The sequence below is a fragment of the Neophocaena asiaeorientalis genome, unplaced genomic scaffold (genome assembly GCF_003031525.2).
Source record: "Neophocaena asiaeorientalis asiaeorientalis breed wild unplaced genomic scaffold, Neophocaena_asiaeorientalis_V1.1 scaffold226, whole genome shotgun sequence".
Lineage (NCBI taxonomy): Eukaryota > Metazoa > Chordata > Mammalia > Artiodactyla > Phocoenidae > Neophocaena > Neophocaena asiaeorientalis.
Genome location: NW_020173037.1, coordinates 12,101,284 through 12,119,311, shown reverse-complemented (window position 1 = coordinate 12,119,311; position 18,028 = coordinate 12,101,284). Strand labels below are relative to the sequence as shown.

At 35.3% G+C, this 18,028-nt stretch overlaps 1 protein-coding gene across 5 annotated transcripts in view; it reads right to left on the bottom strand.

The window, feature by feature from the left end:
* SGK3 (serum/glucocorticoid regulated kinase family member 3) overlaps positions 1–18,028 on the bottom strand; it is a 111,887-nt gene that overhangs the window by 13,139 nt on the left and 80,720 nt on the right. For all 5 annotated transcript variants that reach the window (XR_003002951.1, XM_024742636.1, XM_024742632.1 and 2 more), the window contains 8 exons: positions 16,470–16,557; positions 11,413–11,462; positions 9,069–9,126; positions 5,054–5,137; positions 4,811–4,942; positions 927–1,039; positions 797–833; positions 3–89 (listed from right to left, as the gene is read on the bottom strand). Coding sequence is in view for 4 of the 5 variants with exons in the window: in XM_024742636.1 (XP_024598404.1) it covers positions 3–89; positions 797–833; positions 927–1,039; positions 4,811–4,942; positions 5,054–5,137; positions 9,069–9,126; positions 11,413–11,462; positions 16,470–16,557 (649 nt within the window). In the remaining variant the exon portion in view is untranslated. The remainder of the gene's footprint in view (positions 1–2; positions 90–796; positions 834–926; positions 1,040–4,810; positions 4,943–5,053; positions 5,138–9,068; positions 9,127–11,412; positions 11,463–16,469; positions 16,558–18,028) is intronic.

The following is an 18,028-nucleotide window of genomic DNA, read 5'->3' as shown; positions in this document are numbered from 1 at the left end:
ACCTCTGGTGTCCCACAAAATGTTGTTGTGGTGTCAGAAATAGCAATTCCTTCTTTACAAAGCCCAAAATCTGTTAAGACAACATGTCCCTGACAAATACAGGGGCAGTAAGATAAAAGAATGCATGGACATAAACTGACACTTATTAAAACCATTGGATTTTGAAATAATCATAGATTAAAAGGAAATTGCAAAAACAGTACAGAGTTCCATGTCCCCTTCCCCCAGCTTCCCCCAATGCTGACATCTTATATAACTGTAGTAGTGTCAAAATCAGGAAACTGACTTTGGTATAATACTGATAACTAGACTGCCAACTTTAGAGAAACAGAAAGCAACCAACAAATACCATATGCTAACACATATATATATGGAATCTAAAAAAAAAAAAAAACAATAAAAAGGTTCTGAAGAACCTAGGGGCAGGACAGGAATAAAGACGCAGATGTAGACACCAGACTTGAGGACACGGGGAGGGGGAAGCGTAAGCTGGGACAAAGTGAGAGAGTGGCATGGACATATACACACTACCAAATGTAGAATAGATGGCTGGTGGGAAGCAGCTGCATAGCACAGGGAGATCAGCTTGGTGCTTTGTGACCACCTAGAGGGGTGGGATAGGGAGGGTGCGAGGGAGACGCAAGACAGAGGGGATATGGGGATATGTGTATATGTATAGCTGATTTATTTTGTTATACAGCAGAAGCTAACGCACCATTGTAGAGCAATTATACTCCAATAAAGATGTTGAAAAAAAAAATCATGCACTAGTAGATTTTTAAAAGACAATACTTACTACTGAATCCAAAAGAATATTTTCTGGTTTCAAGTCTCTATCGAATTAAAAGGAAAGAAAAGGAAACCTGAATATGAACTGAAATAAAATAATAAAAAGACATTTTAGAAGTGAAATTTTAAAAATTTACCTGTACACTATTTTGATGGAGTGCAAATAACCCAATGCACTGGCAATTTCAGCAGCATAAAACCTAGCTCTGTGTTCAGGAAAGGACCGTTCTCTTTGTAAGTGAAAAAACAGCTGTAAAATTGAAAAAAAAAAAAAAAGAATATTAAGATCATTCACCCATAAAGTGAAACAAATATATTCTAAAAATACAAAAACAGGATTTATTTTTGTTACTTTGAACGTGAGATAAAAATGCACCAAAGCACAGAACCGTGACTCCCCCTTGCCTATGTATCCCCTCCACCTGGCAATCATGCTCTCTTCAACCACAAATCTTTCCCTATCTGTGCTTACTGCTCGCTCATCTCCCATGTACCTCTCAATCCTCAGTGTGGCAGTATCCTCGTACCACTCCAGGCAACCTCCCTGGAAAAAATTATTAATGGAGACCAATGATTTTGATACTGCCATGTAATTATCTTACTGGGCCTTTTTTGACTGTTCTTTCATTTGAAAAAACCAAACACTGTTTAGAGATCGTAAACTAGTGGCTGGAAGATCAAATCTAACCCACAGATATAATTTGTTTGAACCAAAGAATGTTTTCAGAAAAATCTAAAATAATTGGTAACATTTTAAAACTGGGAAATTTTTTTTTTGGTTAAAATTCATAGTTTTGGTTTCTTCTGGGGAAAAAAAAAGGGTGGGGGGAGCTCTGCACCATTAAGCCTAAATTCAATATGGTAGTAACTGGCTGGAGATCATTGGCAGCTGGACTCTCCAGTTCATTTCTTACACTTCCTCCCTAATTTTCAATGTATTTCTCACAACCTGTCCTCTAGTCATCAGGTTACCTGCCTAGGCAAAGTTTGCTCTAGGTCCTTACTCTAAGTCTTTGGGCTTCTAAAACAGCAATCTCTCGTTGGGGGCTTTCTTCTACCTTGGACAGTTCCATCGCCGCTCCTTTCTGGGCCCTTATGCTGCAGGGATTGACAAAATTGTCTGTCCTAGGTTTCTCCACTGTTATTCTTTCTCTGGATACCTTCCCAGGCAACTTAATCCATTCCAATGATTTTAACCACCACTCTATGTTGATGTCTCTCGTGTGGACAGCCCTCTGCTTGGAGCTTCTACTGCAAAAATCTGCTGCCTGCTGCTCTTTCTTGAATATTTAACAAGCCAACAAATTCAATTTGTCTAACCCAGAGCCCCTGGTCTTCTCTTACAGACTTACTGCCACTGCTGTATTGTCTCATTTAATGATATCACTTTCTACCCAGCCCTCTAAGCCATGGGAGGCAGCAAGGTAAAGTGGAAATAGATTTTCAAACTGAAAAGATAGCTGATCAGCCTTGGGTTCAAACCTTTTTGTGTGTAATTCATTTAACTTCTTTGATTTTCAAAGATTGTCCCCAATTGTTTCTTAGCCTCTTCTGAAAGGTGATGGTGAAGATCAGTTACAATAGATCCTGACAGAGTAGATAAATGGGGCTGACCTGGGATTCACCTCTACTGCTCCTTTACCCTTAGTCCCTATATCCAAAAACTGAATAAATTCTTCTGTTTTTATCTCTTATTTATTTATGGGATACTCCCCCCTTTTAACCATTACCACTGCTTTTATTAGCTGCAGCTTACTCTACTGTAATACTTTATTTATTGACCTTCTGATCACATCTGTCTAATACACTACTACTGATGAAAATTACCCCAAATGAAAATCTGATCATTCACTAGTAACAGCTAACAACCACTGCTTACTAAATCAAAGGTACTATGCTAAAGACTATATGCTTGTATTATTCAATCCACCCACCTATTTTGAAGTAGGAATTGATGAGGAAGCTGAGACTCAGAAAGGCTTGTTTACATGCCCAGTGTCATAAAACTTATTTGTTTATATGCTACCTGACTCCAAAACAGATCTGAAGTAGTATACAAAAATAAATATCACATGTCAAGGTTAAAATGCAAATGTGAACATTGGGGGGCAAATAACAGTAATAATAGCAAACATATAATGAAATCACACTCCTCTTGCCTCTGTCCTTTCTCATCCTTATTCCTCTTCTACCTGTTGCCCCATTCAACCCCTGCACCTTAACATTCTCTTTTTTCCCCCCATTATCTTAGTCAACTCTATCTTTTAGAAGACAAGCCTACTTCCTTCCACCTTTGCCATCCAGTTTAGGAGCAGTCACTGTGTAATAAGGGCTCAGAAGCAAAGTCCTAAAACAGCATTAACAAACCACAGACAAGCAGGAAACGTGCAGCCAGTATCCCACCTGCAGTTAGATTTCTGCACGACATTTCGAAGACATAGGTGGTACTTAAGAATGGGCTTTGCAGTTGGGATGTCCAGGTTAAATCCGGGGCCTGACAAGTACTAGAGCACGGTGATACTGAGAAAGTTACTTAACCTCTCTGAGCCTTAATTTCCTTACCTATAAAATGAGTATAAGAGTGTTTATCTCAAAGAGTTGTGATGATAAACTGATATAACACATGTAAAATAATTACAAAGTGCCAGGCCCTCAATAAATTCTTGTTATATGTTAGCACTCCCCACATACAAATAAAACCACATCTTCAAGGTGGGAACGATGTGGGGTCATCCACATTCCTGAATCAGGGTGCATGGGGGATTCATAACCCCGCTTCTGAGAAGTCTTAAGGCGTATTTGCCATAGATGTAAGAGGTTGAATAATGATTCTTTTTATGACCATCCCCAAAATGATCTAGGTATGTGTGATCTTTCAGGTTTGCAGAATAGAAATCGGTCTTCTGTGTAGTTCCTTTATTCTACAGATAAGTGTACTACAGTAAGGTTGAAATACACTTCTCTTCTCTCTTTGCTCTGGGATTAAGGGATGGAAGATCCTTTTGTAAAGATATAATAACATTTACCAGTTAAAATAATTTTTAGAGATATTTACAGGTCAGAGACCAAACAAATTAGAAAAGTATGAGGATTAAGAAGCAGAGGAACAGGGGGTGGTCAGCTGCCTTGATCCTGGAATCAGACTGAGCTCAATTCCTGGCTCCATACTTACTAACCCACATGGCTTGATCAAGTTACTTAGCTTCTCTGTACCTCAGTTTCTTTGTCTTATGCAACACAACTGATGTGAAGATAAAATAATATGTATAAAGAGCCAGAGTGCTGGGCACATAAGGATGCTCAATACATGTTAACTACTACTGGAATTATTATCTTAACAGCAGCATTTCCCAAAATGTATTTCAATATCCCTCTGATTCCGAGTTTTGGGGAATACTGTTAATAGACTTGGTTCAAACAAAAAATGCGACTGTGTGGTAAAAAACTTTTTAAAAAATAAATCCAAGCTTTCAGGCATAATTTCTCAAAGTCTTTAACATGCTGAAACATTGTAACTATCACGAAGCACACTGTTAATCACCAAGGGGATATAACAGGAAACATTCTCCAAACTGGCTTCACCACAGACCCTTTATTACAGGATCACCTCATCTGATTAACAGTTTGCACATTTTGGAAAATGACAGGCTAGAGTAATATTTACATGCAACTATTGAAACGATAATTACCAAAAATTACAAATCAAGTTTCATTCTAATGTTTCAGTATATATTCTTGCTATATAGCTCAGCGACAAAACTACCCATGAAGTCTGTAGCTTCGTATCAAGGTTCTTTTATGAACCTTCCCACCTACACCATAAGCTGCTTAGGAAAAGAGCTTTATGTCTCACTTCTCTACATTCTGCATTGTGCTGATTAGCCAGTGCTTTTTAAATACTGCTGCTACTCAACAAATAGCTGTTTATGCTGGGCTTTGCTTCCAACACTGATAAGAGAAACTTGAACTCTATTTTTTTTCTAAACATTATCAATACTAGAAAACTAATTATAAAACTCACCTCCCCTCCATTAATAAAATCCAGAACAAAATAAAGCTTTTCAGTTGTTTGGAAAGAATAATGTAATCCAACCAAAAATGGATGTTTCACATTTTTCAAGAGCACATTACGTTCAGCCATAATGTGTTTTTGCTGTTAAAAAAAAAAAAAAAAAGGTAAAAAATCAGCTTGTATCAGACACCAGAAAACAATTCTGTTAACTGAGAAAACGGGTTTAGGAGAAACAAAGCTATTTTATTTTACCTCTTTTCTGTTGAGAACTATCTTTTTCTGTAACACTTTGACAGCATAAAATTTTCCATCCAGTTTCCGTTTTGCAAGAAGAACCTGTTATAGTTAAAGATTGTACCTACTATTAGAAATTTCAATGTTTTGATAGGAACAATTCACTTATCAATAAGTCAATACTTAAATTTTTAAAAAATAAAGTCCACAAAGGACCTAGATAATGTGGTGTTTTTATTTTGAAAATTGAAAATTACTGAATTTATTTCTCCAATTCCACTTTTCCTTAGATATTTTAATAAAACCAAAAAATGTTGATGATTTAAATGGCCAGGCATCATTTCTTTGTCACTTAATGTGCTAATGTTTGAGGTTTTTACTAAATTTAAGTGTCAAAATCTATACTGCTTGAGAACTGTGTGTGTGTGTGTGTGTGCGTGTGTGCACGCATGCATGCTAGCCCTGAGTCCTCAAGAGTGTCTTTAGAAAATACTGAGGCTATAAATTTCATGTCTACATAAAAAAAGGAGAGGAAAATGGTTTCTAGGTGATCAAAATGTATTTTTGTTTTAACATTTGGGTTTCTCTTACAGGTTTCAAATTTAGAAGCACTCAGAGCAAGAAGCATCATGTATAGCTGAGATTCTATAATGGGCTGGGGTGCATGCAGACACTTCATGGATTTGAAGAAACTTAGAAGATCTTGCCCCAGAAAAAAAGGCAGACATACTCAAAGGTTTACAAACCAATGTTAAGGGATTCAAGACACCCTACAAGTTGTGTAACTATTAGATGATATGTTCTAAAACGTTTTGAGATGATCTGCCACTAGTGACAATGCTGGGCATTACTTTTGAGTACATCTGTAGTCTTCCTCACTAAAACCTGTAACCACAGTCTAATCATGAGAAAAACACCAGGCAAATTCCAAAAGAGATACACAATATACCTAACCAGTGCTTCTCAAAACCATCAAGGCCCTCAAAAACAAGCAAAGTCTGAGAAATTGTCATAGCCAAGAGGAGCCTAAGGAGACACAACAACTAAATGTAATGTGGTGTCCTGAATGGGACAAAAAAAGGACATTAGGTAAAAACCAAGGAAATCTGCATAAATGATGGGCTTTAGTTCATAATAATGGATCAATATTGGCTCACTGGCTGGAACAAATGTACCATACTAACATGTTACTAAATAGAGCAAACTGATGGCTTGGAAATTCTCTGAACTTTCTCTTTACTCTATTTTTTTTTTTTTTTGTAAATCTAAAAAGGTTCTAAAAAATAAAGTCTATCAATTAAAATGTTTGTTATTCATAAAAAAGGAGTCAAAACATCTTCGGGGTGAAAATGTCCTGAGTTCAATTGCTGGCATCTTTCTCATTTCTCAGGCTTTTGTTCTTTACAATATTTGACTCTGTTGAATGTTCCTTCTTCCATTTTTTTCTTTTCTCGACAGCTCCCCACCCCCCTGAACTTCACTTCTCTACTTTGATTGGTTCATCTTTAAGTATATTCTAAGAAAATAATTCAAAGAATGTGGCCATTAGGAGGTACATTGAAGGGTAGACATTTTTTCAGCAGATTGGTAGATGTAGAAAATAGGTGGTTAAGAAACAGATGGGCAAATGGAAAGTGGAACCAAGACCACCCTTTGTAGAAAAGCTTAGAATAAATATGAGATTTCCATTATTTATTTTACTTTATCATGCATATTTTTCTATTTTTCAAATACATTGTGAATCTGTAGTTCTGCTTGCTTTTCCTTCTTTTCTGTATTCTGCTTTTGTTTTATTGTACTTTGTTGGTTTCCAACCATTTTGCAAGATTTAAAATTTTTATTAAACATAACACGTATATAGAAAAACTTGTAAACATTACAGCTCGATAAATTATTCCAAAATGGACACATTATGTAACCACTTCCAGGTTAAAACAAAACCAAACACTGTCAGTAGCCTGAAGCCTCCCATTTGCCCCATTCCAGAAACTATCCATCCCTGTTCTTCCTCAAAGGTAACCACTATTTCCATTTGCAATAACACAGGTTAGGTTTTGCCTGTTTTTGAATTTTATGTAATTAGAATCACATAGACAAAGTGGTCTCTGCTTGGCTTTTTTCACTCTAAATTATGTAATGTGCGTTCACGTGTGGCATGCAGCACAGTCTTCATATTTTCATCACTGTGCAGAGTACTGCATTCTACAGACATACCACACACAATTTATCCACTCTCTCACTGACATTTAGATTATGAACAACGATGCTTACGAACATTCTGGCACACGCCTTTCCTAGCACATATGTGCTTGAATTACTGGTGGCTACATAGCTTGGAGGAGAACCAATGTGTCACAGGTAATGCATATATTCAGCTTCAGTATTTAACACCAGTTTTCACAGCATAAAAAATGAAACACACAGGAACAAATCGAATTAAAGATGTGTCAAAACTCTACACAGAACAGTATAAAACATTATTGAGAAAAGTTAAAGATGAATTAAATTAACAAAGGGCTATGCCATGGTCACAGACTGGAAGACTTGATATTGTTAAGATGACAATTCTCCCCAAATTGATCTAAAGATTCAATGCGATCCCAATCAAAATCCAACAGAATCTTATGGAACTTGACATGCTAACTCTAAAATTTAATATTGATATGCAAAGAGCTAAGAATAGTCTCTTGAAGAGGAACAAGGAGGGGAAGACTTGTTCTGTTGGATATCAAGCTACATTTTCAAGACAATGTGGTACTCATGCAAGGATACACAAATAGATTAATGAAACAAAATATAAAATCTAGGAACAGAAATATAAAACAAAATCTAGAAACAGATCCATGCATATAGACACTGGATATATGATGAAGTTTACCATGCAGAGCAGTAGGGAAAGAACAGCCTTTTCAATAAACTGCGTGGGATCAGTTGAACATCCATAGAGAAAAAAATGAACTCGACCCTACACCTCACATTATAAGCAAGAACCAATTTCTAGTAGACTCTAGATCTAAACATGAAGTTTCCAAAAGATTAATGCTTTTCGTTTTTAACAACAGACTATCTCTAACATTCCAACAGACTGTGAGCATTTTGAGAACAAGATCTATTTCGAACTTTCTATTGCTTATATTATTAGCACAATGCCCAGCATGTAGCAGGTGGCAAATATACATTTGCTGAATTAATGAACACACATGGGTGTAATTTTATGGTCGCAGTTTCTGGTCTCTAGGGAACTCAGAAAAAAAAACTACATCTAGATATACTGAAAGCTATGAATACAGCACACTATAATTAAACACGTACATATTTATTTTTACTACAGATTGAAGTATAATGCAAAAAAGAACTTAAATATATTTGATGATTCTGACAACTCCATCTATGATGCTTCTGCCCTTAGGGATTCTTCTTGCTTGGTACGGTCACACTGTCAAGCTACGTGCTTCATCTGACATTCACTGCATGAAGGGAGACAGCGTCCTCAAACCTCCCTTTCCTTCTCCAACTGCTATTTACACAGCTGCTCACTGTTGTCTTTCCGGCCTCAACTTAAATAGCACCTCTTCAAAGAAGCCATCCTTGACCAATTCATCTAAATAGGGATTTTCCTCCCACTGACTATTTTCCTCTGTCTCTTGACTCTAGTCTTCATTTCCTTCATAGCTCCATTGCTACATAAAATTATTTACTTGACTGCATAACTTTTAATTGACTATTTCCCCCACTAGGTTGTGAGCATCACAAAGGTATTAACCATGTTATTTTTGTTCAGTACTATCTAACTAGGTCCCAGAACAGTGCTTGCCACATAGGAGCTCAACAAAATACTTATTCAACAAATAAATTTTGGGTTAGAATTTGAGTAGATGCTTAGTATCCTGAATTATTCTGTCAGTACTTTGAAGGTAGAGAAAGCATCTTAATTCCATAGCCTGCATACCAACAAGCCCCGTGGTCTTGCATGTATAAAGCATACATTCCTTAAGTACTTACTTACTGAATGAAAAAATAAAAACACTCTTACCTTGCCAAAGCTGCCTTTTCCAATAACTTTTAAGAAATCAAAGTCTGTTGGTTTAGCACTGAAATAAATGAACAATGACAAGAATTAGCCTCCTAGAAATGGAAAGATGTTAACTTTTCAACATTTTTTAGCACCTCACTCTTTAATAGGTAAATCTTGGGTACCCTTCAGCATGATAACTCCAGCTTTCACAGTGGTAGTATCTCATCTTTAATATAAAACAGGTAATAATGAACAGTAATAATATCTACTTTCTGATTAGATAAGACATTTTATAATTTTATTTAAGCCTTGTTAAGTTTGGCTTAAGAAGGACTTCAATAATAGTCTCTTTAGGAGAAAAAGATCTTTCTATCTATCTATCTATCTATCATTTCTCTATCGTTTTGAACTCAGGGTAGCAAACCACTTTTATTAACCATAAACCTCACCAATGCTCTTAATGAGGAAACTGAGTAACTGTATAAATTAGTGACACATTGCAAGGACTAAGTAGTCTGGTAATTATTCTGAAAAGGAAGTTACTAGCTGGAATACCTAGTAAAATCACTAAGAAGATTTTCTGATGGAGAAAAAAGTCATCACAGTGTTTTGCATACATATCACTTGTATGTTAAAGATAAAAGAACTCTCTACTTATTCTCACAGATGGTAATGTAGGAAAGCCAGGAGTCCAGAAGGCAGAAGGTTATTTATTTGCACCTCAGGTACAAACAGCATTGGCTGTATACAGGCAAAAGCACGTGGCTGCAGAAAGATGAACTTAAGCAGCCACAAGAGCTGTTTTCTTTAACGTGGTATGAATTCCTAAGTTGTACTAGGGAGAGTGAAATGACTCCATTTAGATTTTAAACGTCCTTCAATTCATTACTGAAAGAAACAGTCAATTCAAACATAAGAGTAACACCAGGTCTGGGTTAAATAATGACAAGTCAAGATTAGGGAGATAAATACTTAACTAAGCTTAGATGTTTTTCTTCTTCAAGAACCTGCTCTTTGGACTAGTTATTTTGTTCTTTAATGATATGCTGAAACACTGAAATAATTTTTTGAACGAACGTAATAGTGAAAAAACATGTAAATCCCTCAAGCAGTAAACACGCCAACCGAGGCCATACCCAAGGCCCCACTGTTAACTGTTGGTGATGAACCCTAACTGAAAGCAAACTTCCATTTTGTGTTGCCTGACAAGCTCAATGCAATAATGATAGAAAAGATCCTCAAAACCAAATTTCCTCTTCCAGTTACCATCCCGTTTCTTTGCTGTCCTTTGCAGCAAACCCATCAAGTAAGTTGTCTAAAATCACTGTCGATACCTCCTATACCTCCTATGTCCCCTCCTATATTTCTCTCCTGAACCCTTTCTGGTCAGTCTTCTACCCACCGCACCACTGAAACTGCTCACAGAGGTCACCAATGACCTATCAGGGGTCCATTCTCAATCTTCACCTTACCTGCCCCATCAGCAACATCAACAGAGTTATTTACTCCCTTTCTTCACCTGCTTTTGTGACACCACATTCCTGGTTTTCCTACCTTACTAATTATTTTTTCTTAGTCTCCTTTACCATTTCTCCTGTCTATACTCATCCTCTAAGTGGACCAAAAGGGTAAGGGGAAGCACAGTGTCCTGTGATAAAAGATAGAATACTTCAGAATTAATCCAATAAGCCTGTAAGGATAATTACAAGTAAGGATAGCAACAATACATTCCTCTTCCAGCCCACAGCAGTTATCACTCATCTGTCAGGGCACTCCTCAAACTGAGCCAAGAAGCAGCCTTGGACTCCTTCTTTGTATTCCAGTGAACTGCTGGAGCTGACACTTAAGATGAAGTCCACATTTGTCACTCCTCAAAATGCTTCCCCTCTGCTCAAGTAAATCTGGGACTATGGGAGAAACTGGATAAAGAAAATTTAATAGCCTTTCATATGCTAATTTCCATCAAGACTCCTCTGGAACAAGCTGACTAACAACTAGGGTTGGAGTTGTGACACTGAGCACCAAGAGAATAACAATTTGGCCTCCAAGGATGCTTTTGCCAGAGTACTTCCCAGGTACCTCCCAGGACTTATGGTCCCCATACACACACCAGGAAAGTAACAGTGGCAAAATAGCCGAACCCAATTCAACAATCTGTGGATTAAAAACTCCTCGGAGCTCTACTAAAACAAGGAGAAGCTAGAGCAGTAAATTAGGCAAGCGTACGACAGTATTATATTCACTGTAACTATAGTTCTATTTCACAGGCTTCCAGTTAAACTGGTATAATTATGTACATCTGCACATTTGCAAAAAATCTTCCTCAAATCCAGTGAGATTGTTTGAAACAAATTAAACCTACTGAGGATTTCCAGATGGTCCCAGGTTAATGTTCTGTGAGGTAGAGTGTAGCTGTTGGGATGGAAAAAAAAAAAAAAGAATTTAACATTCTTACTGGAGCGTCTTAAGTTATCGGTTAATGGATATTTTTAAAATAAAATACACATAACCATACCACAGATATTTGTCATATTAAAGAAACCTAAAGCCCTAATGCTTAATAAATGTACAGACTTTTGGAAAGATACACAATCAATATAAACATAATCATTTTAATGATAAATTTCAAGAGCAGTTGTAAGGAAAAAGGTAAGGCAGAAATCAAAGTCAAAGTTGGCAAATGAATGAAGTAAACTGGGGAAAGCTCTTTGGAAGAGCTGGGCATTGAAACCACAACTGAAGAGGAATCATTTTTTACATTAAAAAAACTGGTTAAAAATAGCTTTTGTTTTTAAATTTTCAAACATTTTTAATAAGCTATTATTAAAGATAGGAAATGATAGTATGATGATGATTAAGACTGCAAATGCTGGATTAAAGTTTTAATTTGAGAGGAAGTAAACTTATTTCTAAAGCAAATACATAAAAACAGGAGTGCTTTTCTTCCTAATTCCACCATTGTGATAGTATCAAATTTTTAGATAGGCTTTTCTCTTCACAACAGTTAACAAAGTAAATTTAATCCCTGTTATTAACATAGAAGCAAATCTTTACTCACCTAGTATACCATAAAGCAATTTAACTAATTAAAATTCTAGCTCACTAATAATCAACTAGAAATTTAACTCAAAATCCCAAAAGATTAACCTAGTGATCCTTCTACAGTGAGCACTTCTCACAAAAGCCAAGTGTAAGTGAATTCTTCTGCACATAAATTCACTATGAAATTCTTTATACATTCAGAGAATTAAATCAGAGATGTCTCAAATATGTACACTTTTACTAGAGCTCTATATAATTATACTTCATATAAGCTATAGATATGAAGTAAGCTTTTAAAAACATCTCTTTAAGTTCATCAGAATCAACAAATTTTACCTAAGCAATTTCTTATTAGAGACATATGTCATATATATTCCCACTTAAATTCATTTGTAACTTACAGACAATCTCCAGAATACAAGTTATTTTTTTTAATAAAGGGCAAAAGATCTAAAGATCATATGAAGTAACAACACTGGCACCAACTTTTTAGTGACAAATCAAATGTATTTCTTACTGACACCTTTACATGAAAAATCTTCATTTAATAAAATTTTAATCCACAGAAGACAGAAATAAAAGGAACCATAACAGTCTAGCTCAAGACAAAAAAAATATATAAACACTCCAGTTCATTAGATGAGATTTGTCCTGTTGTAGCATAGTTTTAACATGAAGTAATCTCCCCCTGCTCCCCAGTTTTTCTGAGATATTATATAACTGACATACAGAACTGTATAAGTTTAAGATGTATAGCATAATGATTTGACTTATATATATCATGATTATGTTTAAATATTATAGTATTCTATACAATCTGATAATGTAATCAAACTAAGTTGTAATTTCAATACACTTATTCTTTTAATGAATGTGCAGAGAACTGTATCATTTTTCTATTCAATGAACTTTTCTATAAGATGAAGAAAGTGAAGTAAGTAAGTGTGGATTAAACAATAACAAGGATAACCTGTCCTCTGAATTACATTAAAATGTAATAAGATTTTATTACTTGGCAAGTTTTTCTAATGGAGCACATTTCTGAAATAATAATGAAAATTTCTGAGGTATATAATTAGATAACTTTTTACTCTACCTATTATTATTATCTTTTTTTTTTTTTTTTTTCGGTACGCGGGCCTCTCACTGTTGTGGCCTCTCCCGTTGCGGAGCACAGGCTCCGGACGCGCAGGCTCAGCAGCCATAGCTCACGGGCCCAGCCGCTCGGCGGCATGTGGGATCTTCCCGGACCGGGGCATGAACCCGTGTCCCCTGCATCGGCAGGCGGAGTCTCAACCCCTGCGCCACCAGGGAAGCCCCCTACCTATTATTTTTAAAGATTACATCTAATCACTAAACTGAAGTTGAGGTATATTTCTTAACAGAATGAACACTAATCAAGAGAATAAGTTTCTTGACTTCTCTTGGCCTCTGTTTTTTTCTCTAAGAAGGTCCAGATGCCTTCCAAGATATTTTCCAGCTATTAAATTCATTTGATTATCCACTCAGAAGTCCCTAATAAATAAGTTACAACTGGGGCTTCCCTGGTGGCGCAGTGGTTGAGAGTCCGCCTGCCGATGCAGGGGACACGGGTTCGTGCCCCAATCCGGGAAGATCCCACATGCCGCGGAGCGGCTGGGCCCGTGAGCCATGGCCGCTAAGCCTGCGCGTCCGGAGCCTGTGCTCCGCAACGGGAGAGGCCACAACAGTGAGAGGCCCACGTACAGCAAAAAAAAAAAAGTTACAACTGGGGTGTGGTGCGGGGAGTGAAGGAACTGGATGAAAGCAGTCAAATGGTACAAACTTCCAGTTATAAGAAAATAAGTACTAGGGATGTAATGTACTACATGATAGATATAATTACACTGTGTATGTTATATATGAAAGTTGTTAAGAGAATAAATTCTAAGAGTTCTCATCACAGGAAAAACATTTTTTTCTATTTTTAATTTTGTATCTATATGAGATGATATCAACAGATACTCACTAAACTTACTGTGGTGATTATTGCATGATGTATGTAAGTCAGATCATAAGGCTGTACACCCTAAACTTATACCAGTGATGTATGTCAATTATACCTCATTAAAACTGGAAGAAAAAATAAATAAAAATAAAACTGATGCAGTTCCTAGAAATTTTAATTTAAAAAATAATAAAATAGTTATAACTATAAGATGAAATATGGCTCGTTCTTTTTTTTGAAAAGGTTTTTTTTAATCAGTATTTTAAAACAGGAAAAGATTCTAGTCTAAGTTCCAGATTTTATGGATGAAACGAGAAACAAAATTTAGATTGAAAGTCAACAGTGGGAGAAGAGGAGCCAGAACCCAGGAATTTCTCTTAGTCTGGTTCTTTCTTCAAAAACCATTCTCCTACAGCAAGGCAAGACATTCTTTACATGATCTAAACCTACATACTCTCTACGTGATTAACAAACAAAACATGGAAAATCACGGTTACATAAATTTTACTCTTTAAAATATTTTTTGAATAGTATTAAGATGTTTTTAAAAATCCATAACCTTACCAACAGACGATTTACAAATATTTATAGTACTTTCATATAGTCTTTGCATAACTTCGAAAAACTGTGATCACACTGTGTAAGTTTGCACAAAAAGTTTTAAACCCTGATTTCATTTAATGGTATGTCAAAACTTTAAATATTATCATCTTTAGAAATATTTTTTAAATGTACAATATATAGGGACAACCACTATTTGACTGATGACTATTCAAACTGATTCTAACTTTTCATTATAAATCACACTAAAATGAACATCTTTTTCTTTTCTGTGAAGGGTTATTTCATTTGCACCAACTCCTAAGTGACATGAATTACTTTCATGCTTGATACATGTTGCCAAATTGCTTTCCAAAAGAGTTGCATAAATTTTAACACCAGTAATGCCCAAGGATGCCCATTTTACCTTACCCTTATTAGTCCTGGCGTATTTTATTTACTTTACATTTTGTTAATTTGGCAGATTAAAAAACCTCTCATTTAAAACTTTCATTTGCTACTGGCATCAAGGTTGAACATTTTCCCATATATCTGTTTACTAAGAGTATTTCTTCATGTCCCTTTTCCTTTTATCTACTAGGGTCCTAAATATCATTCTTTTCAAAAATCCATATGTATGAGCTTTTTTTACATAGACATTATTCCTTCTTATACTTTGTTACATGTTTTCCCAGCTTGTGGTTTCTCTTTTGACCGACTGCACAGATATAAAATTAAAATATCCTTTTATTGTCCTAAGAGCAACCATGTCACAGACGTAAGAGTTAAATCTGTTCTCTTAACTGAGAATCCTCTTAGAGCATCAGAGAAGGAAAACTACTACTTTCCAGTAGTCACATCTATTTTTCAAATGAAGATTTTTAGCTGTGGGACAGTAATGTTTCAACTCATGACATTACCTTTTAAATCACAAACACAGAATCATGACAAAATTAAAAGACATTATAAAGACAAAAACGTACATCTCTGATTTTCATGTATATATTTAACAATAGTATTCGTCAATTTTAAATTATAAAGGTATTATCACATTTATATAATACTTATAATTATACTTTTAATTGCTACATAATAATCCTGAGTTAAGTTATTGTAATTTACCTTTCTAACATAACTTTCTAAAGTAAACGTTGAAAATATCTTCATAAGAAGGCACAAGCTTACGATATTTATCACAATTAATTAAAAAAACAAGAATATCCTATTCTTTATTCTTTTCGGAAAACGTATTGATTATGTACATATAACTACAGCAATAAAAATTAGTTGATACCAACCAGCCCATGTATACTGATTGCTCTACATCTCAAAACCTGACAATGCAGAGGAAGAGGTATGTAATATTCTGGTTGAAAAGGCCTTTCCTGCTGGCCAAAATTCAAAACAACAGTTGCAATGGTGATAATCATGATGAAGATATATGATGATCAAAAAGTAAGATGGAAAGCAAAGAAAGCAGAACACAAAACTTTATATATTGTATAATTAAAGTTAGGTAATTTAAAAAATTTCCACATATTAGAGAAGATAAGAAAGAAAATGACTAAAACGTTAAAAATTACTAGGTCTGGTTGCTGATAATATGGGTAATACTTCTAAATTATTTTCAAATTTTTCTTTAATTAACATGTATTACTTTTTATTATAAAAAGTACTCATTTTATCAATTTTATAAGAAATACTGATAAGTAAGAGGTATACACATTTGTTTTTATGTACTCTACAGAGTAGAAAATCTACAATGGATGAAATTACTTTGTTTTAAGTAAATGGGGTCCTAAAGTTGCCAATAATTTCATCTCTGGGGAATGGTATTTTTTTCTGTTAAAAAATACAATTCCTCTTACTACCTTCTGAGTACTTCTTTCATCCTCATCTTCAGATGGATCTGACTGATGTTTTGGACTGTCCATTTGAAGGAATGCTCTGACATCTGGACTAAAAACAAAAATTAACTTTATTATGACTTTGCATTTCTACAGCTTTTCTCCCTTTTAACATGAAAATAAAAGTAACTATAGCAGCATTTACAGTAAGAAAGTCAAACAAAATCCATTAATAATCATTATTATTAAAGGAATAAGCAAATTAAGTTTAAAAATAGGGAATCCAATAAACAAATGGGCAAAGGTATCAACAGTCGGTTCACAGAATAGAAAACCCAAATGGTAAGGAAATTTATGAAGATGCCTAACTTCACTAATAATCACAAAAAAACAAATTAAAACAACAATGAGAAATTACTTTATGTCCACTAGCCAGCAAAATTTAGAAAGACACATAATACCAAAAGTTGGTAGGGATACAGGGAAAGGAACACCCTCATGTATTGCTGGTGAGAATGTAAAATGAGGCAACTTTTCTGAAAAGCAATTTGGCAATATTTGGTTAAACTGAGTATGCATTTTCCCTGAGGCCAGAAATTTCAGTTCTAAGAATAAACCACACACACAAAAAAATTATGTACAGGTTCAGTGAAAGACATGTAACTAGGATACTCACTGCAATATTCTCTATAGCTCTGGATCAGAAGCAAAACAGCCATCTACCACTAGGGAAATGAGTAAGCAAGCTATGGTAACTGCCTGCAGAGAACAGCAGTCAGCGATCAGAAACAAGGAACCACAGCACAGCACCATTTACGTGTATATATTAAACACTCACAGACACAAAGCAACAGTCGATAAATAGATAACCAAAGACATATAACAAACATGTTGAAGTGGGCATCACCACTGGGGATGAAGAAATGGGTATGAAGAGGGAAAAAATGGACTAAAATAAAAGAGGGGCCTTGCATGGACTAATGACAATCCTGAGGAATGATTAAATCTCTGTATCTGCGGTACCTCCTCCCAAATCGTTCTTTTTTTTTCTTTTTTACAAGTTGAGATGTGTTAATCCCAAAATCCTAATTTATCCTTCCCCTGCCCCCTGCCCTGCTGCTATACCCTTTGATAACCATAAGTTTGTTTTTTATGTCTGTGAGTCTATTTCTGTTTTCCAAATAATTTTATTTGTATCATTTTTTTTTAGATTCCACATATAAATTATATCATGATATTTGTCTTTCTCAGTCTGACTTACTTCACTTAATATGATAATGTCTAGGTCCATCCATGTTGCTGCAAGTGGCATTATTTCATCCTTTTTTATGGACAAATAATATTCTATTATATATACCTCACATCTTCTTTATCCATTCATCTGTCCATGGACATTTAGGTTGCTTCCATGTCTTGGTATTGTAAATAGTGCCGCTATGAACACTGAGGTGCATGTATCTTTTCGAATTAGAGTTTTCTCTAGATATATGCCCAGGATTGGGACTGCAAGATCATATGGTAGCTCTATTTTTAAGACACCTCCATACTGTTTGGGATTAACATATACACACCACTATATATAA